At 38.1% G+C, this 20,815-nt stretch overlaps 1 protein-coding gene across 17 annotated transcripts in view; it reads left to right on the forward strand.

The window, feature by feature from the left end:
* Window positions 1-20,815, forward strand: part of mycbp2 (MYC binding protein 2) — a 121,317-nt gene that overhangs the window by 72,082 nt on the left and 28,420 nt on the right. For 7 of the 17 annotated variants that reach the window (XM_062061754.1, XM_062061757.1, XM_062061756.1 and 4 more), the window contains 7 exons: window positions 1,277-1,393; window positions 3,936-4,076; window positions 12,529-12,753; window positions 14,580-14,712; window positions 14,780-14,905; window positions 17,136-17,348; window positions 20,107-20,211. In XM_062061754.1, coding sequence (XP_061917738.1) covers window positions 1,277-1,393; window positions 3,936-4,076; window positions 12,529-12,753; window positions 14,580-14,712; window positions 14,780-14,905; window positions 17,136-17,348; window positions 20,107-20,211 — 1,060 coding nt within the window. The remainder of the gene's footprint in view (window positions 1-1,276; window positions 1,394-3,935; window positions 4,077-12,528; window positions 12,754-14,579; window positions 14,713-14,779; window positions 14,906-17,135; window positions 17,349-20,106; window positions 20,212-20,815) is intronic. The other 10 variants (XM_062061768.1, XM_062061769.1, XM_062061772.1 and 7 more) reach the window with 8 other exon arrangements.

A 20,815-nucleotide genomic window follows, 5' to 3' on the forward strand; every position in this document is an offset into this window, starting at 1 on the left:
TTTTTCATTGTGCATCACTCTCTTCTATACACATTGCAGCAACTTCCTGCACGACTATTGAGGCCACACCCCTTGCATGAGCTGTGCATTTGTCCATCGCTGCACGGATCATTTCTGAAAAAAATAACACTAATGAATACATTTTTTTTCTTATCAATTATTTTTGACAACTGAAAGAATTTGAAGTACTATGCTATTCATAGTTTGTATTATAGTCTGCTTATTAGCATAATATTGACTTTGTACATTAAAAATATATGGAATATACTATTAATATGTTTTGATTAAACATATTTTAATTTATAATTGATATTTAATTTGAATTTTCTAATTTTTGAGAGATTCAGATGTAAAATTAAAATACACATATATACATATTTCATGTCAATTTATCAAAACAAAAACATATCAAACACAATAATACTTTTTGTATTCATAACATTGTTCATACTCAACATAAAAAAATACAGTACACTTTGAAAACACTTAGGAAAATTATATGTTATTATATTTACTGGTAATAGCTTTCCCACCCAAAGCATGTACCACAACATTTGTGGATTTTTGTACAGCAATTATATTAGATTGGGGTATGACATTGGTAATGAAGAAATATGTTAATGTCTCTTTTATTAATGATAGCATTTTAGCTCGCTGGCGAACAGTGGCGCCGGCTGCTAGCTGGAGATCAGCGACGCTATAGTGTTTGTCTCCAGGAAATTAGCAATACCACCAGTTTGTGAGTTTATCATCAATACCGGTAAGCGTTGCATCTCTAATTACCAATGTATTCCTTTAAATTATTATTTGATATTTGTAACTATTTAGCTGAACTTCCTTTGGAAGAGTCAGGAGATTTTTTTAGGAAATTTACTGGAAACATTCCATCCTTTTGCAGCCCCGACAAGACAAGACATTGTCAGCTATCATGTGGAAGTTTCCCTGCTGAGAAACTCATGCATTGAGGCCTTGGCTATGCTTTTTTTTTGGACTTGTGGGCACTAAATCATCATTGTGGAAGGAAACTTTTTTTTAAATGGGGAAACAAGCAACAGGATGCAACCTCTATCTGCTCCGTGTGTGTATTTCCCCTCTTTTAGCGTGAATGTGGTTTGTGATGATGTGAAAGCGGAACTGACGCAGACTTCACCCTGCGGTTCTTTGTCCTTCAGTGCACGCGTCCTCCTCCTGCTTCTTCTGGCTGCCCTCCTTTCTTTGGGTTCTCTTCTTCTTTGCTGCTGCGGCTCACACACCGTCTCCCCTCTGCTTCTCTCAGGTCCGCAAATTTGTGTCCAAGGATAGCGCAGGCCTGCGTGTACGCAGTCACCCCTCCCTGCAGAGCGAACAAATAGGCAAAGTGCAGGTCAATGGCACCATCACTTTCATCGACGAGGTAATTGACGTAAAGCCCTGATGAGGCGTTGTCAGACATCTTCATTCAGTTTTTTTTTGAAGACCTCAAAATACGAACGCTCATAAGTTAGGGGTGTCCAAACTGCAACCAAGTTAATTGATATCAGATCGTGGCCTATTTTTTAATTAGAATCAGTGCGTTATACTATTAAATAGTGCACTAATTTGCTTTGTCACAGATAACACAGGGCTAAGTGCAAATGTTTTGTTCAGATAGCCTTGCATACTTGGAATACTTTCACTGCATTGCACCTTAAATGTAAAAAATGGATCAAAGTGGCCACCCGCATACTTTCATTTTGTATTATGTGAACCTCGCTGCCTTAGTTAAAGGAAAACCTTAGCACATTTTTCAAAGAAAAATAGCACCGTGCAAGATTTTAGATTAGTTCACTGGATCTCAGTTTGGCGAGCATCAAAGTATTAGCTCACAATCTCCAGTAGAGGGATGAGGGGATTAATGCTTAGGGGATTGATAGTTCCCTAGGGTTTCTTTATCAACCCCAAATAAACATCAGGAGAAGGAGACCAACAATAATTTAGCAATTGTTGCTAGCACTCTAGTGGCTGACTATCTAGTAAGGGTACACAAAAAAATCAGTTCACATCCGAATCGCAAATCTTGTTTATCCCAATACTGCATCAGTTCATTGTTTTTTTTATTATTTTTATTATTAGAATTAGTTTTTAAAAATACATTTTTAGGCCATCTTCATGTAATGAGAAGGAGCTTTTCTAACCTGTAACGTATTTTGAAAAAGTTTCATTTTAATTATTATACCAAATAATACATTGCGAGAATCTGATTAAATCGAGAATCGCTTTTGAATCAAATTGTCACCCCAGGAATCGGAATTTGATCAAATTGTTAAGTCATTTCATTTCATTTCATTTTCATGTTTATTTCGAATATGTAGACAAAACAAAAACAACAAATTTTGAAAAAAAACAACAAAAAAGCCATTCAAGAATGAATAACAAAAACAATAATAATCCATCCATCCATTTTCTACCGCTTATTCCTTTCGGGGTCGCGGGGGGCGCTGGAGCCTATCTCAGCTACAATCGGGCAGAAGGCGGGGTACACCCTGGACAAGTCGCCACCTCATCACAGGGCCAACACAGAGAGACAGACAACATTCACACTCACATTCACATACTAGGGCAAATTTAGTGTTGCCAATCAACCTATCCCCAGGTGCATGTCTTTGGAGGTGGGAGGAGCCTATCCCCAGGTGCATGTCTTTGGAGGTGGGAGGAGCCTATCCCCAGGTGCATGTCTTTGGAGGTGGGAGGAAGCCGGAGTACCCGGAGGGAACCCACGCAGTCACGGGGAGGACATGCAAACATAATAATAGTAATAATAAAAAGCAAAAGAAACAAGAAATGAAAATAAACATTAATGTAAACATATCCGAAAAGGAGTGAGAAGAAGTAAAAATGTATGTACTCCCACCCCTCTTATTACTTACTGTATGTTTAATAATAGTAATAATAATAGTATATAAAAATGTTATGTCATATAAATACATATACATATATAAGTATGTACACATATATATATATATATATATACACATATATATATATATATATATACACATATATATATATATATATATATATATATATATATATATATATATATATATATATATATATATATATATATATATATATACCGGTATATATATATATATATATATATATATATATATACACACATCTACAACACACATCTAACAAGTAACTATGAATGTGACACAACAGCGTGTATACATATACATACACATACAAACCTACTGACTTTTAGTGCAGTTCACTATATCCTGTGAACAATATATTTTTGTACATTATTTTAAAAACATTGATGCTTGGACTTTGCTTATGTACTTCACTCAGACTGTTCCACAACTTGACACCTGTGATGGAAATGCGAAAACTAAGTGCCCGTAGTATTTAGCTCAGCGTGTCACTCGTCATAAATGTATTTTACAGATGGCATACTGCCTAATTCTTACTCAAACTTTAACACTTTGGTCTAAGTTTTTTTTTTAAACAATGAGGCGCAGCTACAACAAATTACTGTTTTGTTGTTTGAAGGTGTTACCTGTCAAGCTCTTTTCACGCTATGTTGGCAGTTATAGGGCTGTCTGAAGTATTGCCTTGAGTTGTTATGGAAGGTTTTATGATGGTGATAGTTCAAATATTAAAGAGATTAATTCAATTACAAGGGTACATTTAAAAAATGTTATCCAAGCAAGTTAAGTTCATGTCTGTTAGAATCATCACTTGGCCTGTAAATGTTGTGTGATTACCTTTTAAACTCCCTAAAATGCTTCACTTTTAAGATACTGTTTAGGTAAAAGCCCATCTTTCATGAAGTCTCAGGAGAGTTGTGTGCGTGTGCGTGTGTGCGTGTGTGTGTGTACTTTCATACCCCTTCTGTTTACATAGTAATCGTACGGCATGGCTGTGCTCTGCTCTGTTGCTTGTTCAACCCCCTCCCCATCCTTTTTTAGATCCACAACGATGATGGCGTGTGGCTCAAGCTCAATGACGAAACCATAAAGAAGTATGTTCCCAGCATGAATGGTTACACTGAGGCCTGGTGCCTCTCTTTTAACCAGCACCTGGGCAGGAGCCTTCTGGTCCCAGCCGACGTAAGTAAAGATGCAGCGGCACTCTGACAGAGGCTGTGGCCAGTCAGTGAGTGTGGCGGCGCCCTCTCCCCCAAAATGTACACCAAGCATGTTTATTTGGACCAATGAGTATCAACCAATAGGGGCGCCCTTTGCATGTAATGTTTGTTTGAATAACACCTTGTACTGAGGCAGCGAAAGGAAAAGCAGCCGCATGCAATGAAGGTGGAATGTTCACCAGAATGGACCGTATTTCCTCATTTAGTGATTTTCTCAACTGCAGAGAGTACCATGCGACAACTCGGGGTAAGGGGGGCAGGATTTGTAATAATATTAATATTATTTTTAATAATGATAATGATGAATTTGATTTACGAAGCGAAAAAATATTTATTTATATAAAAGTTTTATTTATTACAATCATGTCTTTTGCCAGAATTAATAATGATTTTTAACTGAAATAATATTAAAATGTAACATTTTAAAAAATAGATTTTTTAAGTGCCTGTAAAAGCTGACCTTTTTCCTTTTTTTCTTTTTTTTTTTGTGCTAATGTATTGAAGCACAATTACCTGTTTGGCCTGTTTTTGTATAAACGGCAAAGGTCGGGGAAATGCTGCCTCTTCTGTTTTTGAAATTGTTTTTGCAAGATCAAAAACCTTCTTCCCAACTCCTTGCCTGCTCAACTTTACTTCCTCCCGTGGCCCAGCAAGGCAAATTTCCTTCTTGCCAGCAGCTTTACAGATGCCGTGTTTGCACTGCGCAACAGTGTGCACTTTCAGATAGCGACACTGATGCGTTTAGCAGTGACTATTGTTTCACCCGTCCACACAAGAGACATTGTAACATGTTTTTCCTCAAGAGGGAAATAAAATTGGCATCTTTTTGAGGTGCTGCCTTTATTTTTCTTAAAGCTGCCGACTAATTGGTACATGGCGCCTGTGAGAGTAGAGGCCACTGTTTGAGGAAATACCGCATATGTGTAAAAGCAGCTCACATGCTGAAATAGCACACTGACTAACACTGAGACAAGGAGTAAAGCTGCAACTTGCATCCTGTTGATTAGGGGTGTCCAAACTTGTCACAGAGCGGCTGCATACAAAAAAACTGAAGTGTGGAGGAGCCATTTTGATCATACATAAGGGAAAAATAGGGGACTTATCATATTCCTCACAAATCGCTGTTAAATGAATAGAAAATAAAGAGACCCTAAGTGGGGCTGAAGTCATGTCCGCTGTATCCCAAGACGACAGTGTCACTAAACACTGAACTCTTCCTGGTGTGACGTGTCCAAAAACAGCTGGCCGTCTGTTGGCCTCCAAGGTCTCTCACTGTCTGTAAACCATGGGTCTGCACACAAGAGTCTTTTCCGAATCGTGTTGAGAAGACGGTTCTACATGCAGGGCTCACCGTGAAACCCACGCGCCACCTCACCCCCGGGGATGTAGCTGTCCTCTGGCAATGGTGATGATCCTTCCGCAGGTTCACATAGCTAAACTTTGTTCACACTTATACTTCCTCTACAGTATTTAGTCAAGTTTGATGTCTTCTCACTTAGCTCTCTAATCTCTACCGTGTAAATATGTTCATTCAGCCTTTTTATTTGAGGTAGGAAATGTCGCAAATTACATCTGTTTTGTGTACTTTGATAAAAAACTATCACTTTTGTAAGGTTTTTTTAATGAACTTTAGAAGAATCATCAAATGAATAACACACAGGTCTGCGACCCATAGGGGGTCCACAGACATACTGCAAGGGGGTCGTGACATTTTTGGTTGATTAGACTTTTAAAAAAAAAAGACCTCATATTTTCATATTCCCCATGCAATTTTTACACAAATTCCTATTTTTTTAAATATACTTTTACATTCCAACACACTGTAGTGTAATTTAAAAATGGCAGTGAATATGAACATTAATATTTATATTATATTCATGTTATCATTTAAAATAGCTAGTGATTAGCTCTCTAGTTGCCACCTAAAAGCGCTAAACAAGTACAACCCATTTACCATTTACCATTTTATTTAGTGATTAGCAGACCTAGCTGCTAGTTGGCGATTGGCACGCTTGCAGCCAGCTAGCAGTTAGTGTACTATTTGCCAGCAATTAGCACGCTAGTTGCTAGCTGGCGATTAACGGCCGTGGCTGCCAGTTGGCGGTTCTCGTGCTAGGGCCAGCGAGTAATTAGTGTGCTTTTTTCCAGCTAGCAATTAGCAGGCTATTGCTCAGCCAGCTATTAGCTGCGCTATACTGTATTATTTGAATATCTTACTGCACAATACCAAGGTACCTTTTAGGGCTGTTTTAAATTAAAACACAACTTTATAAAGGATACATAAGTAGGAGGTGCCTGTTCCGTTCCTCCAGTCCTTGGCCTGGAAAACGTTGAAGACCCCTGGTATAGCGATTACATCTGCATCCGTAGGATGCTACTAATACATGGTGAGCAGTCAGTACACAGTAATACATATCATCACAATTTGTTTATTTCTGTCTTTAAAAAAACAAACAACGCCATCGATTAGACTAACGACTATGGACAAGATCTAACGAATCATATTCAACTATGGAAATCCTTAGTCCAAGACAACCTTAGTGACCAGCTTTCCCGCTCTTTTTTCGGTAAATACAAAAAGTCTCCTAATCGACAAGATATTTACTCAAGGTTGGCAAAGATGTCTTCTCTGTCGTCCTCAAGTCCAGCCATCTCTCTCTATCGTTGATTGGATTGAATCACGTAACATGTAACTTGTTACAAAGCAGCCTGTCACAAGTCTAGTCCTGAGTAGGGATTGGTTTGAACCGATACTCTACCAATTCCCGGTACCAGGGAATCGATAACCGTATCAGTTTTCGTTTTTTGTGTGTGTCAATAAATATTAATTGTTTTTGATGATAAAATCTCATTTTTTATTGCAACATTTAAACAAGAGCTGATTTTACTGCTGTCCAGTTGTTATATTTTGTTTCATTATAACATTTCTGAGTATGATTTTAAGTTGCAATTGCAGTTGCACGTCCAAGACGTTAGATTGCAGTAATGTATAGTTTATGGTGTGTTGGCGAGTCAGTTCAGTCTTTGTATCTAGTCTTTTGTCGCGCCTTAAAAAGTGTTAATACTGTTAAGTATTGTACCTGCTGTTGGATTGTAACGTCCATTTTAGTTGTATTTGTCATTAACACATTTTAAAGGTCTTGAACTCGCCATGTAATATCGCTAAAGCTAATAGTAGCATGTCAATAGCAAAGCCAGTGTATATTAGCACCAAGCTAGTGCAGTTTTGGAAAAGTGGAGCCTTACTTTACTTACTTAGGCTGGGGTCAATTGTTTTGTTTGCATTGAGAATTGCTGCATCATCTAGAAGTAGTTTGGCTGAGTTTGCTCTCAGTGCTGCTGGAGTGATCGCCAAGTGCAGAAGTGCCAAGACGTGGCGTTACGCGCAACTCAGATACCGTAACATGGCACCGTTACGATTTTATGGTAGGACCGGCGGGATTCGGTGGATGACAATAAAAAGTACCGGATTATGTACCTATCCCTACTTAATAAATAATAATAATAATGAATTGCATTTGTTACGCACTTTACATTTGTTAAAATCTCAAAGTGCTACAAAGTATTAAAAATAAAAATAGAAAGTAAGAATATATAATAAAAAATTAAAATAGAAATGAATCATGACACACACTAGATAAAACAGAAACATAGATAAAGTAGAAATAAGAGCTTGAAAGCACTGGATAAAAAACAGATAAGCAAGCAGTGCATTTAAAAACAAGAAGGCAGAGAAATGAGATAAAAGCTGTGCTAAAAAGGTGAGTTTTTAGTCCCTTCTTAAAATGGTCGACCGACTGTGGTGCTCTAAGATGGTCGGGGAGAGCGTTCCAAAGTTCGGGAGCGGTCGAGCAAGAAAGCCCGGCGGCCCATAGATTGTAACTTTGTCCTGATGGCTTTGAGGAGGTTAGTGTTTGAGGAGCGGAGGTTGAGGGGAAACTAGGTCCTTGAGGTAGGAGGGGGCGTTGCCGTAGATGCATTGGTGAGTGAGCAGGTTGATCTTAAATTGGGTCCGGGATGCAATAGGGAGCCAGTGGAGTGATTTGAGGATAGGTGTGATATGATCACGCTTGCGCACTCTCGTCCGGATCCTTGCTGCGCTGTTTTGAATGTACTGGAGCTTTTTGATGCTCTTTTTGAGGACCCTGACAAGGAGTGCGTTGCAGTAATCAAGCCTGGAGGAGATGAAGGCATGGACGAGTCTTTCAGTGTCGGCTGGGGTGAGTGAGGGGCGGAGTCTTGAGATGTTGCGGAGGTGAAAGAAAGAGGTTCTTTCTTCTGAGTGTTGCTGAGGTTTCAGTAAAGTGGTCCCGATGGCTGTCGTAGCGGCAATACTGGTGAGTACTTTTTTCATGGAGGGAAAAATCCAGGGAAAAAACGGTACCAGGAAGAAAGAACAAAAGTGCTGACCAAAACAAACTGCGGGCCGCAAATGCACCCCTGTGCCGCACTTTGGACACCTCTAATGTCGCTAGTAAATAAGCTTAGTCAGCTTCTCCTCCATTCTCAATGCATTTTCAGGGCATGCCAATATGCTTAATTTGTAATTTGCATTTCGCGGCACCAAAACTCAGTCCTGACAGGCAACGCTAGGAGGTATATCCCAAAACTGGGATATCATGAACAAAGCTGCACCTTTGCATCGGGATGCTTTAGGTGGCTCAGAGACTTCCATGTCTGAACAGCATGACACACTGTATCATACCATTTTTTTGGAAGTCTCCTCCCCGCACCCACCAGAAACAAAGAAATCAAGTTTCCTTTTTTTGCCTCTCTTCTGACCCTGGGCATTCTCCAAAGAGCCAAAGTGAAAATGAATCTTCTTCCAAAAAAATATTTCCAGCCCCCCCCCACACATTGTGTTTTCTCTCCTTTCTCTCTTTTTCTCGATTCGTCTACTTTGTGTCTTGACTGTCTCACGATGTGTTGCTCAGAGTGTCTTTAACGCTAGCCATGGAGTCAGGGATATCGGAATTTTCTCGTGGACCCCCTTAACTATATTCCCGCCACAGGTGAGTTGTATGAAATAGAGGGATAAATAGCTTGTCTGACCCCCGCCTCCTCACCCATAGCTTCTCATTTGTTTATGTCACTTGTTAATAAGTCCAAGGTGGAGCTGCATGGGTGTCTTTATGTATCACTGTGGTAGCAGACAATGCCTCCACAAAGTCCTGGAGTCATTAGTGCATGGGATTGAAGACTAAGTCTGCAGTCGGTTGCATGAGTTTTCCAAGGAGTCGTCATTGTTGCCTTGTCTGTCACAGCATGCCCGCCCTCCCAGCCCCGCCCACCTGTTAGACTAAATAATGAATATCTATATCAGTTATTCAAGTCACTGCAGTGTTGGATAGAAAGATTTTTGTTGTTTCTTTATGCACTGCTTTTCTCCTGAAATGATGTTAAAACAACTGTGCTGTCTGGACAAAAGTATTGAGACACACCGTTTCGTCATTTAAGTGTAGTCCCAATAAAACACTGTGGAAAATTGTAGTGGAATTGCTATTCACACACTTGTCTGAGGACCAACACTTGTGTCCTTTGACTCCGATTATCTTCTTCTAAGTGAGTGGGAAAACTTACTCTGCATGTTGGCAAAAGTTTCCCAATACTTTTGTCCATTCTCTATATAATATAAGTAATATCAAGTGTGTTAAAGTTTTCGAAAATTATAATGTGCTATATTTCCTCATTTAGTGGCCACAAGGGAGATTTAAAATATTTACTGAACTGCAGAAAGTACCAGTCTCTTGCCAGTTGTCAGTTACCGGTAATACATCATTCATGAGGGAGGGTTGTATACTGTATGTACAGTCATGTTGGGGGTTTTTTCGACAAAGTACATTTCTATAAAAAAAATTGTATTATATTATAATGAAAATACTAAATATTTAGATTTATTTTTATATATATATATATATATATATATATATATATATATATATATATATATATATATATATATATATATATATATATATATATATATATATATATATATATATATATATATATATATATATATATACTGTATATACACTTCCGTTCAAAAGTTTGGGGTCACATGGAAATGTCCTTATTTTTGAAGGAAAAGCACTGTACTTTTCAATGAAGATAACTTGAAACTAGTCTTAACTTGAAAGAAATACACTCTATACATTGCTAATGTGGTAAATGACTATTCTAGCTGCAAATGTCTGCTTTTTGGTGCAATATCTACATAGGTGTATAGAGGCCCATTTCCAGCAACTATCACTCCAGTGTTCTAATGGTACAATGTGTTTGCTCATTGGCTCAGAAGGCTAATTGACGATTAGAAAACCCTTGTGCAATCATGTTCACACATCTGAAAACACTTTAGCTCGTTACAGAAGCTACAAAACTGACCTTCCTTTGAGCAGATTGAGTTTCTGGAGCATCACATTTGTGGGGTCAATTGAACGCTCAAAATGGCCAGAAAAAGAGAACTTTCATCTGAAACTCGACAGTCTATTCTTGTTCTTAGAAATGAAGGCTATTCCACGAAATTGTTTGGGTGACCCCAAACTTTTGAACGGTAGTGTATATATATATATATATATATATATATATATATATATATATATATATATATATATATATATATATATATATATATATATATATATATATATATATATATATATATATCCATATCTATATATATATATATATATATATATACTGTATATATATACACTTAGAATATTTTTCTTTATCAATTACACACACACATTATGTATATATATATATATATATATATATATATATATATATATATATATATATATATATATATATATATATATATATATATATATATATATATATATATATATATATTTATCATACAGTACAGTCATTTTGCTGCTAGAAATCTGCTCAAGTAAAAAGTGATTGACTGTGTATGATGTAACCCAAGGTAATATTCCACCACTTGAAAAAATAAACATACACAGTATAAATATATATTGTACACCCATGCATATATATATATATACATTTATACTATACATATATATTGTATATATATTTATATTATACATATTTATTGTATATATGTATGTACATATTACAGGGGAAGCTATATACATACAATTGTGTACATATAAACACATATATATATATACACACATAAATGTGTGTGTGTATGTATATACAGTATATGTGCATATATACAGTATATATATATATATATATATATATATATATATATATATATATACAAATGTATATATATATATATATACATTTGTGTGTGTATATATATTTATACATACATGTATGTATGTATGTATGTATATACATACATGTATGTATGTCTATATATATATATATATATATATATATATATATATATATATATATATATATATATATATATATATATATATATATATATATACATATGTATGTATTTATGTCTGTATATATACATACAAGTATATATATTATTAGCGCTGTGAATCTTTGGGCACCATTTAATACGATTTGATTCTTGGGGGTAACTATTCGATTCAGAATCGATTATCGATTCATAATCAATACTTTTTTAATAAAATTGAGTGCCAGTTCTATGATTAACTAAATTCCTCCATATAATAGACAAACATCTTTGACAAGTGTTTATTACTTACTTATGTGTACAGTAAATATGGGCATCTACATCAACAATATGATTTGCCTGGCTGGAAAGGACAGATAGAAGAAAAAAATCTATTTTTTTTGACACTCCTAATATACTGTATGTATCCATATGATTACGGTGAATCTCAAAACATTAGAATATTGTGCAAAGGTCCATCCATGTCAGCAATTCATCTTCAAATGTGAAACTAATATGTGATATAAACTCATTACAGTACATTCAAAGTGAGATATGTCAAGCCCTATTATTTATTATGATTTTGATGATTATGGCTTACAGTTTTTGAAAACCCAAAATGTCCTGATATTTTCAATATGAGGTTTTAATAAGCTGTAAGCCATAAGCATCCAAATGATATCAAACGAAGGCTTGAAATATCTTCATTTGCAACGTAGGAGCCTATGTCATATATTATCTTATTAACCTTGTAAATCTAATTGCTAAAATAAACAAATGTTTGCACGATATGCACAATGAATAATAATTGCACCTGCATATTCATATTGTGGGTTGTATTCTAGTCTTGGAATTTTTATTTTTTTTCTTGGACAGTATTTGATGACTTGATTTGAGGAAATGCGATATGAAGGTCTTTGAAAACGTGATAGGAATAATGAAGTTAGCATTCAGTGGCTTGAGGATTGGATAAGAATGTTAAAAGGTGTTGTGTGGGTTTGCAGAGCATGCACTCTGTATTGCCATTCCAGTCTGCTTTCGCTTTCACTCTAATGCCCGCTCTCGCCTCTTGCAGGAGGTCAGGGACCAGTCGGAGGACGCCATAAAGGAGGTGAGCAGCTGCCCTTCCCACCAAGCTCCCACTCGGGTGCAGAGCAGGGCAGGGCAGGGCGGCGGACCGGGGCTTTATAAGGTAGTGAAGACCGGCCCCTCTGGTCACAACATCAGAAGCTGCCCAAACCTTAGGGGTATCCCCATTGGAATGTTAGTACTTGGCAACATGGTCAAGGCCATAGGCGAGGTACGCACTCACCCTGAATATGCATTGTCTTTAATACTGTGGGTAGGATTGGTCTCAAATTTGGGTTGTTTTTCTTTACAAAAGTGCCATTCCCCTAACAAATTCTACCTAACACTGACTGACTTGTGGGTGCCTGCTGTGTATCTTTCCAATGATTTCACCTTCTTTCCCATTAATTCCTGTTTATCTGCAAACCTGTCATACCCAGCTGCTGCAGGACTCTTATCTTCTGGCACAATTAATCTCCAGTATCATTCAAAATTCTCTCTTTTTTTTTTACTCTTTTGGTTTTGACCCAGCTGCTCTGTCTGGTGTGTCATGCTGTTCACCGGCCCGTCCTGATCTGCAAAGTACAGCCTGCACTTACTAATACTTCCATCTTGTGTCTTGTTTTTGGTTTTTTATCTCTTAAAACGATAGTGTTTCAGAGAATGGGAGAGACAAAAACCGCCTTGTGCGTTTTATTTTCAATAAGTGACCGCTGAACGAATAAGTTTGACTTTTAAGCCATGTCGGGTTTTTTGTCCCGCAGTGTGGCGTGCTGACTATGCAAATCCTGGTGCATTTGAATTGATTCATTTAAAATGTTGCATGTGAACAATCTGCTCTACTCGATTCTGTGTCTGTGATTACATGCAATGAATATAAAACATGCCCATAGACTGTATACAATATGGATGTGGCCAAGTGTTGACCATATATGGGCAAGAGGGGGGAGCCAAGCGACAATTGTTTAATGCAGTGGAAGCTCTGAGGTCAAGAACACAATCCATTTGATTGTATTTCGAAAACAAATCTGTTCTATCAAGGGTCCAACTGTCATCTTTGCGCCACCTTTTTCAACTAAGCAGACGGGTGTCCTGATCCAATATCGATATCTGATATCACTCTGTATCTCAAAAAAATCGGATTGTATCGTCTTGCAGCAACACTCTCTGATACAAATAGTCCTGCAGTGCGTTGACTTGTGCAAAGTTGGACAACTATTTGACATCTAAATGTCCTCCAACAAGCACCCAAGGTCGGTGCTTTCTTGTGTTTTAGTAAAGTTATTTACAAAAAGTAAACATGGTAGGCTGTAGGACACTCGGAGCTTGAAGCTACACAACAACTAAGCACACAAGCTAAACATAAGTGTCCTTAATTTGCCAATATTGCAGTCTAAAACACATTTGTCAATTTATTAAATAATTATAGTTACATATTACTTACAGATACAAAATGTCCAAGGCAGAAACATATTAGAAAGTGTCCAGTAACAAATGTGTCCGCATCGCTCCGCTTTCTGCGTCAGAAATTTGACTTAATTATTGTCGCCAAAAAAAAAAAGTACTCCACTTCAAACTAAAGACTGCATAAGTCAATTTTAGATGGTTATGTTTTTCATGACTACCATTGTTCTCTGTGTGAGATCAAGCCTTTTCTAGCATTCAACTCTACAAAATAATAAAAGTAAGCATGCTGATATCGTATTGGATCAATATCGGCATCGTCCAATACTCATGGTTCCAATATCAGTATCATATTGGGGGTGAAAACCACTAAAACAGACCATTTCAAGTGTAAAACCGAATTTAACCAACTATTAATATTACAACGTGAAAACAACTTGAAGCACATTTCTTTAAAATGTTGCCTGTATTGTAATTTGTGAGACTTCAGGTGTTTCCGCTACAGTCCAATCAGGTCGTAAGTTTCCCCCTGCTGAATGAATGCAGCTTTCAAACAACATCCACGCTCATACAGTCAATGGCTTTGTTTGATTCTACAGTTTATGGTCACGACCAGCAAGAGATTCTGGATAAAGAGTGTTGTGTGTGTACCAGGTGGTCAATTCAGAGGGAACCTGGGTCCAGCTGGATAAAAACAGTGTGGTGGAGTTCTGCGAGAGTGACGAGGGAGAGGCCTGGTCGCTGGCCAGAGACCGCGGAGGAAACCAGTACCTTCGCCACAACGATGGTAAAAGCCCAATCCTCGCTTGTACAGTCAGTTCCTGGATAACAACCATGGGAATCTGGTCTGGCAGAACAAGTGCTGCTGGAGCACGGGACGCAGACCCCGCCGCCCAGCCCTTTTTCCGTGCAGGCCTTCAACAGAGCAGCGACGGCCAATGGAGCGCAGGGCTTTGACTATGGTATCTCCAACAACAAAGGTCAGTTGAGAACATTTGAAGGGGATCACATCGCACATCCATGTGAGCCATGACGGCTCATCAGCTATACACCACAACATTAGCTTCACCTGCACCACCCCCCTTTACAAAGATAAGTCATGCTCAGTTTTTGTTGACAAAATCACGTTTCTTTGTTCTGCTCATAGATTATTTTGCTTACTGAAAATGCTCAGATGAATGCCTCTATTTAATTGAGTCTCCAATAACCGGCAGGCAGTTTGAGGCGCCGGGTCAACAATCATTGCTGGCATAACTAACTGGCATTTTCTGCATTTGAAGGATCATGATTGGTCCGCATCCAGCCCTTTTATCTACCTCTGCATACGATTTGAAATGTTGGTGTGGCCACTCTGATGTCGCTGTGGAACTCGTGCGTGTTACACTTCATGGTGTGTACCGAATTTGGTACTTTTATAGGCAGTGACCAAAATCCGTCAGTTCTCCCGAGTATCGAGCCACGTAAAATGAAATGGTGCCATATTTCGATACCTTTGTTGCATGTGAAGTCACGTGCGGTTGCAGACTAAACACTTGCTCAAAGAAACAATCACTCAAGCAGCACTGAGGGCAGACTCAGCCAAACTCCCTCTGAGTAATGTTGCAATTTTTAACAGCAAAAAAGCAAATATGTTTGGTAGAAAACACTCGAACGTAAAGTAAGGCTCCACTCTTCCAAAATGCGCTAGCTTAATGCTAACTTACATTGGATTTGCCTTAGACAGGCTACTATTAGCATTAGCTATTTTACATTAAGATTTCAACTCCTCCAATTTTGGTACTTACAACTACAACTAAGATGAATTTTACAATCAAACAGCTGGTGTGTAATAAGCACAATACTTAGAGTATAAACAAGTTGTAAGGTGCAACATAACACTTTCAGCAGCCAGGAAAAAGCTACTTCCTAGTTGGGCAACATACAATAGATAGTCTGTAAAATACTGCCATCTAATGTCTTGGAAGTGCAACTGCATTGCAAATGAGACTCAAATGTAGTAAGAAAACAAGTGACTAAGAGAAAGTAGATGGATGGATATTACAACTGGAGTGGACAGCACACTTATCATAAACAGCTCATTTTTAAATCTTACATTAAAAAATAAAATGAACAATTAACATTCATTAACACATAAAAGTATTAAAAATTGGTACCGTTGCCTCCCAGTATCGATTCCCAGGAATTGGTACTGTATCGGTTCAGATGTGAAATCCAATATAGTTGACATAATAAAGACTACAGTATACAGTATTGTCATACGTATGACACAGTACAGTAATATTGACTTTATCTCTCTCTCACACATACAAACACTGACGTTGTATTGATCTCTTTAGTTCATTTAGCCATTTTTATGCTTGATCATGTGTAATTTAGGCTAAAATATGTTGAATATGCTTAAAGATATACATACTGTATCTGCTAACTCGAAGCGTGAGGTTGCGAAGGACGACTCCAATTAGAGCATTTATGGTAGCTTAAGAATTGATTACTGATTTAACATGGAAAATCCCTGGTAAGAAAAAATATATATATACATTTTTGTTTTGATTTATTGAATCTGGCTTGGATTTCAGTGTTAGATGTGTGAATTTTATTGCAGGCATTTACTGTGCCAAAGCTTCATTCAAATGTATATTCCTGTTGCATGCATGTACCTGATCCCACTTCTGACACCAATTTGGCACACCGTTCTTATCTGACTGCAGTAATTTGTGTTCCGTTACCTAAATGAGTTGCCGTAATGAGAAAAAAAGAATGCTATTAACACATTTATCAACTGAGCACTGCTACGTTTGTAAAGGCTGACATGGCGTTGTTTAGGTGTGCCTAATGAAGTGTCACCTCCAGCTTCACCAAGCTCACCTTATCCTCATTGGAATGTATTTCATGCCCTTCTACAATCACTCAAAACATCTTTAGTTAGGACCTTTCCCAGCTGTGACATCACAATATACATTCAGACCGCTGACGTCTGCTTTTGATTTGTTGATGCATGTTTGGATGGTACAGTAGGTATCATCTCTGCAATGCCACGCGTATGTGTGCCTGTGTTCATGTGCTTTTTTTCTTCAGTATGTAGTCGAGCTAGGCCGCGCCACTCCATACTTAAGACTGAATTGCCCCGCACCCGTCCCCCACCCCCACCCCCACCCAAGTCCCCTAGTTGAAGCTGTAGTTTCTCCACCTCCTCTGTCTCCATGTTTGCAGGTGACCGGCTGAGCGCCATACTGAATTCCATTCAGTCTGGGCCCTTCCTCTCAGCAGCTCCCTCCTCAGTGTTTGAGCAAGCCACACAACCTCCCTCTTCCTCTTCTTCCTCCTCTTCCTCCTCTACCTCTTCTTCCTCCTCTCTTGTCCACGGTCCATTTGTGTTTGGACAGTCCCCCTCCCAACTGTCTCAGCCGCAACCACAACTTCTGAGTAAGTGTGTCCAGCGATTAGACAGCTCCTGCACCAACGGGCGCTGATACTTTCTTTATTTACCCCACCCCACCCCCCCTTCCCTCATTTGCCCTCATTCCATCATCACTGCTCGTTCCTCCGAAGGGCAACGTGTTCCTTCATTGTCTTGTTTTAAATACTACAAGGTGACGCTGAAATTACGCCATATTTCCTCAAATAGTTGCTTCCGCTCTGCCTCCAATAATCTCCACCATTGTATTTAAATAAACGCCACACCTCTTCTAGAGTAAAAATGTATCTTTACCATGACCGAAACCTCCATTAGAATAATCAAATATTCATTACAAACATATTACGGTATTTTGATTAAGGTTTATGCTGCTGATTCCGATACGTACATTTGTTTTTTGTTTTTGTTGATGGTGATTGCTATTGACAGTGTAGATATATCAACACATTATTTAAACTGGTTTCTTATTTTCTTTTATTACATACAATATTTTGAGCAAAACAAAATGAATAGTACACAATACCTAAAGAAAAGCAATAACCTACAGCAACAATACTTTTTTTAGTCATTTGGTTTTTCCTACCGAAGGAATTATTCCCTGAATTTGTAAACATTAACAAAAACATATTTTGCGAACATAAAAATATCAATCTAATCACTCTAGTATTGATCATGTACCTCTTGGTATTGACACTACCAATATGTGGATCGATCCACCCCTGGCTGCTACACAGTGACAGAGCATCCTTATTTTATCATCCTCTAGCCTCTTATTAATCTACTTGTTCATTTCCTGTTGATAGCCGCATACTTTCTGCTACAATGTGGTTCCATCTACACTTCCTAAACTTTACGAAGCGTTTCATTTCTTGTGTTGTTTCAAGCTAGCTTAGCGATTAAAGTTAAGTTAAAGTTAAAGTCCCAATGATCTTCACACACACACACACACACTAGATGTGGTGAAATTTGTCCTCTGCGTTTGACCCATCCACATGTTCACCCCCTGGGAGGTGAGGGGAGCAGTTAGCAGCAGAGTGCGCCGCGCTTGAGTGCCAAGCAGGGAGGCAATGGGTCCCATTTTTATAGTCTTTGGTATGACTCGGCCGGGGTTTGAACTCGCGACCTTCCAGTCTCAGGGCGGACACTCTAACCACAAGGCCACTGGGCTTCTTGTCTTGGCTTTCTCCATATGTAATTATGTCATTTCCCCATTGTGGCATGAATAAAAACTAAAACAAGTCTTATCCTAATAAAACATGAGAGAAATGTCGCTTGTTTGCCGCAATGGAGATGATGATTGCTAACCCGGGTGAGCGGCTCCACACAGTTAGCTGCTAGCTCCCTCTGTCAGCTGTGGGGCCAAACATAAATCAACTACAGTATCAGCCATAGAGTATCGGCTTTTGAAATGGGAATTGAAAGGCATTCATTTGATTCCAGTTGGATTTGATTTCAATTTATTTGCATAAAATTGAAAATATATTTAATGAATATTTGCTGCGGTGAAGTTTTATGACCTTCCACAAATGGCGAAAAACGTAAAGCCCCCAAAATGCCTATTTTTGAGGCTGTAAATAAATACCAAAGACTATAAAAATGGGACCCATTACCTCCCTGCTTGGCACTCAGCATCAAGGGTTGGAGTTGGGGGTTAAATCACCAAAATGATTCCCGGGCGCGGCACCGCTGCTGCCCACTGCTCCCCAAGGGGATGGGTCAAATGCAGAGGACACATTTCACCACATCTAGTGTGTGTGTGACAATCATTGGTACTTTAATCTTAATCTTAATATTCCTCTCATTGTAATTCTACATCCAGTTACAGTTACAGTCATATAGTATTGTACTGACAAAAGTAGCTAAACATCAAGTCTTGCCATAGCATCTTCCTGCTAGAGTGGAAGCTCCAGCACTTTTCCCACTTGCCGATAGTGCCATCAAAGCACGTTCTATTTAAGTTACTGTAAAAAAAAAAAGAAATACAACACAGACAAGTAACCTACGAACATGAAGAGGCGTGAATGCTGAATGGCCAACAAGCTAAATTTCAACTGTAAACATTTCACCAATAATAAACAACCGCTACTCTTTTCAGAATGTATTTTGTATTGTATTGTGACACAGTATCTTCATGGTCATTTATTGGTAGGAAGACTATCAGTGGTACTTTAACTTTAACTTTAACTTAAAAAACATTTCTTTTAACACTAATAAATGCCTGCTATATAAGTAAACAGACAATCTAGGCCACTATATGAGGAAATATGTTAGTCCACCTTTATTAAAAACAAGATTTGGATTCATTTTGAAGCTCAAGGTCTTGTTCACATGGACTGACATTGGCTTGCGCTGATTTAAGAGGCTGACTTATTTTTAATGTGTTTTTTGTATTTTTTGCTTGCTTTGATGATTGTTGAGACTTTTCCTGCATTTGGCATCCATTGCAGATTGATTGCATTCATTGCCCATCCAAACCAGCCTAGGGCCTCGCTGCATTGCACACAAAAGTAGTTTTAGCTATCACATAACTTGTTAGTCAGTGCAATAGACAATGACACAATTTCAAGCAGTTCTATTTCTTACTGTCGTTTCTGGTCATGCTACTTATTTTCTACCTGTGTTTTGTTATCATTTTTCTCCTCTAACATTGAATGCATTGCCTTCTTGAGCCCATTGCCTCTTTTGTGCTCTCTCTCTTTCCCCCTCGCTCCGGTGGCCTCGTCCGCATTCCATGTTTTGTTTACCTGCCATTGTTCTCCGCTGTAGATGGTTCAGCACGCAGCCTTGCTTCTCGCGAGCGTGTGCACAAAAGCAGCGTGTCCGCGGCTGGGCATGGCACCGCTCTCTCATCTCTCGCTCTGAGGCAAAAGGGTGGGTAATCAAAAAAGATCATGCATGCCTCCCTTCAGATTCATCAGAGGGTGGGTAGAAAGAATGCGGGTTTCATGTGCTTGCCATTAACGTTTGCAAATTGGCTTAAGCGTTTGCCCCTTCCAAAACGCTAGTCTTGTTGAAATGCACTCTTCTAATCATGACAAAACCACTCAATACATACTCATACACATCCTTCATCTTTCCAGGTTGAACATATTTTGTCTTTCTACCTTTTATATCAGTTTACAGGTTTTCTATATCACATCTCAGTGTGTAATCTTCTTGGGGATCCATCATACTTGTTCATTTTTCCGACGTAATGCAGTAGATCATTTTAGAACACAATTCTTTTTTTAACTTATTTTATAGGACTTCAATACTTTCTAAAAAGTTTTTGGGAATTATTACTTTGATGTGCTCCATACCGTGCTGAATTATAGTACTGTACACAGCACGACTATGCTTTTTTCATTTAATTACATTTGCAATAGTTTCTTAATTTTATATACATTCATATATATGTATGTTTATTTATATATATATATATATATATATATATATATATATATATATATATATATATATATATATATATATATAT

This window comes from Entelurus aequoreus, linkage group LG10 (assembly GCF_033978785.1).
Source record: "Entelurus aequoreus isolate RoL-2023_Sb linkage group LG10, RoL_Eaeq_v1.1, whole genome shotgun sequence".
NCBI classification, from domain to species: Eukaryota; Metazoa; Chordata; class Actinopteri; order Syngnathiformes; family Syngnathidae; genus Entelurus; species Entelurus aequoreus.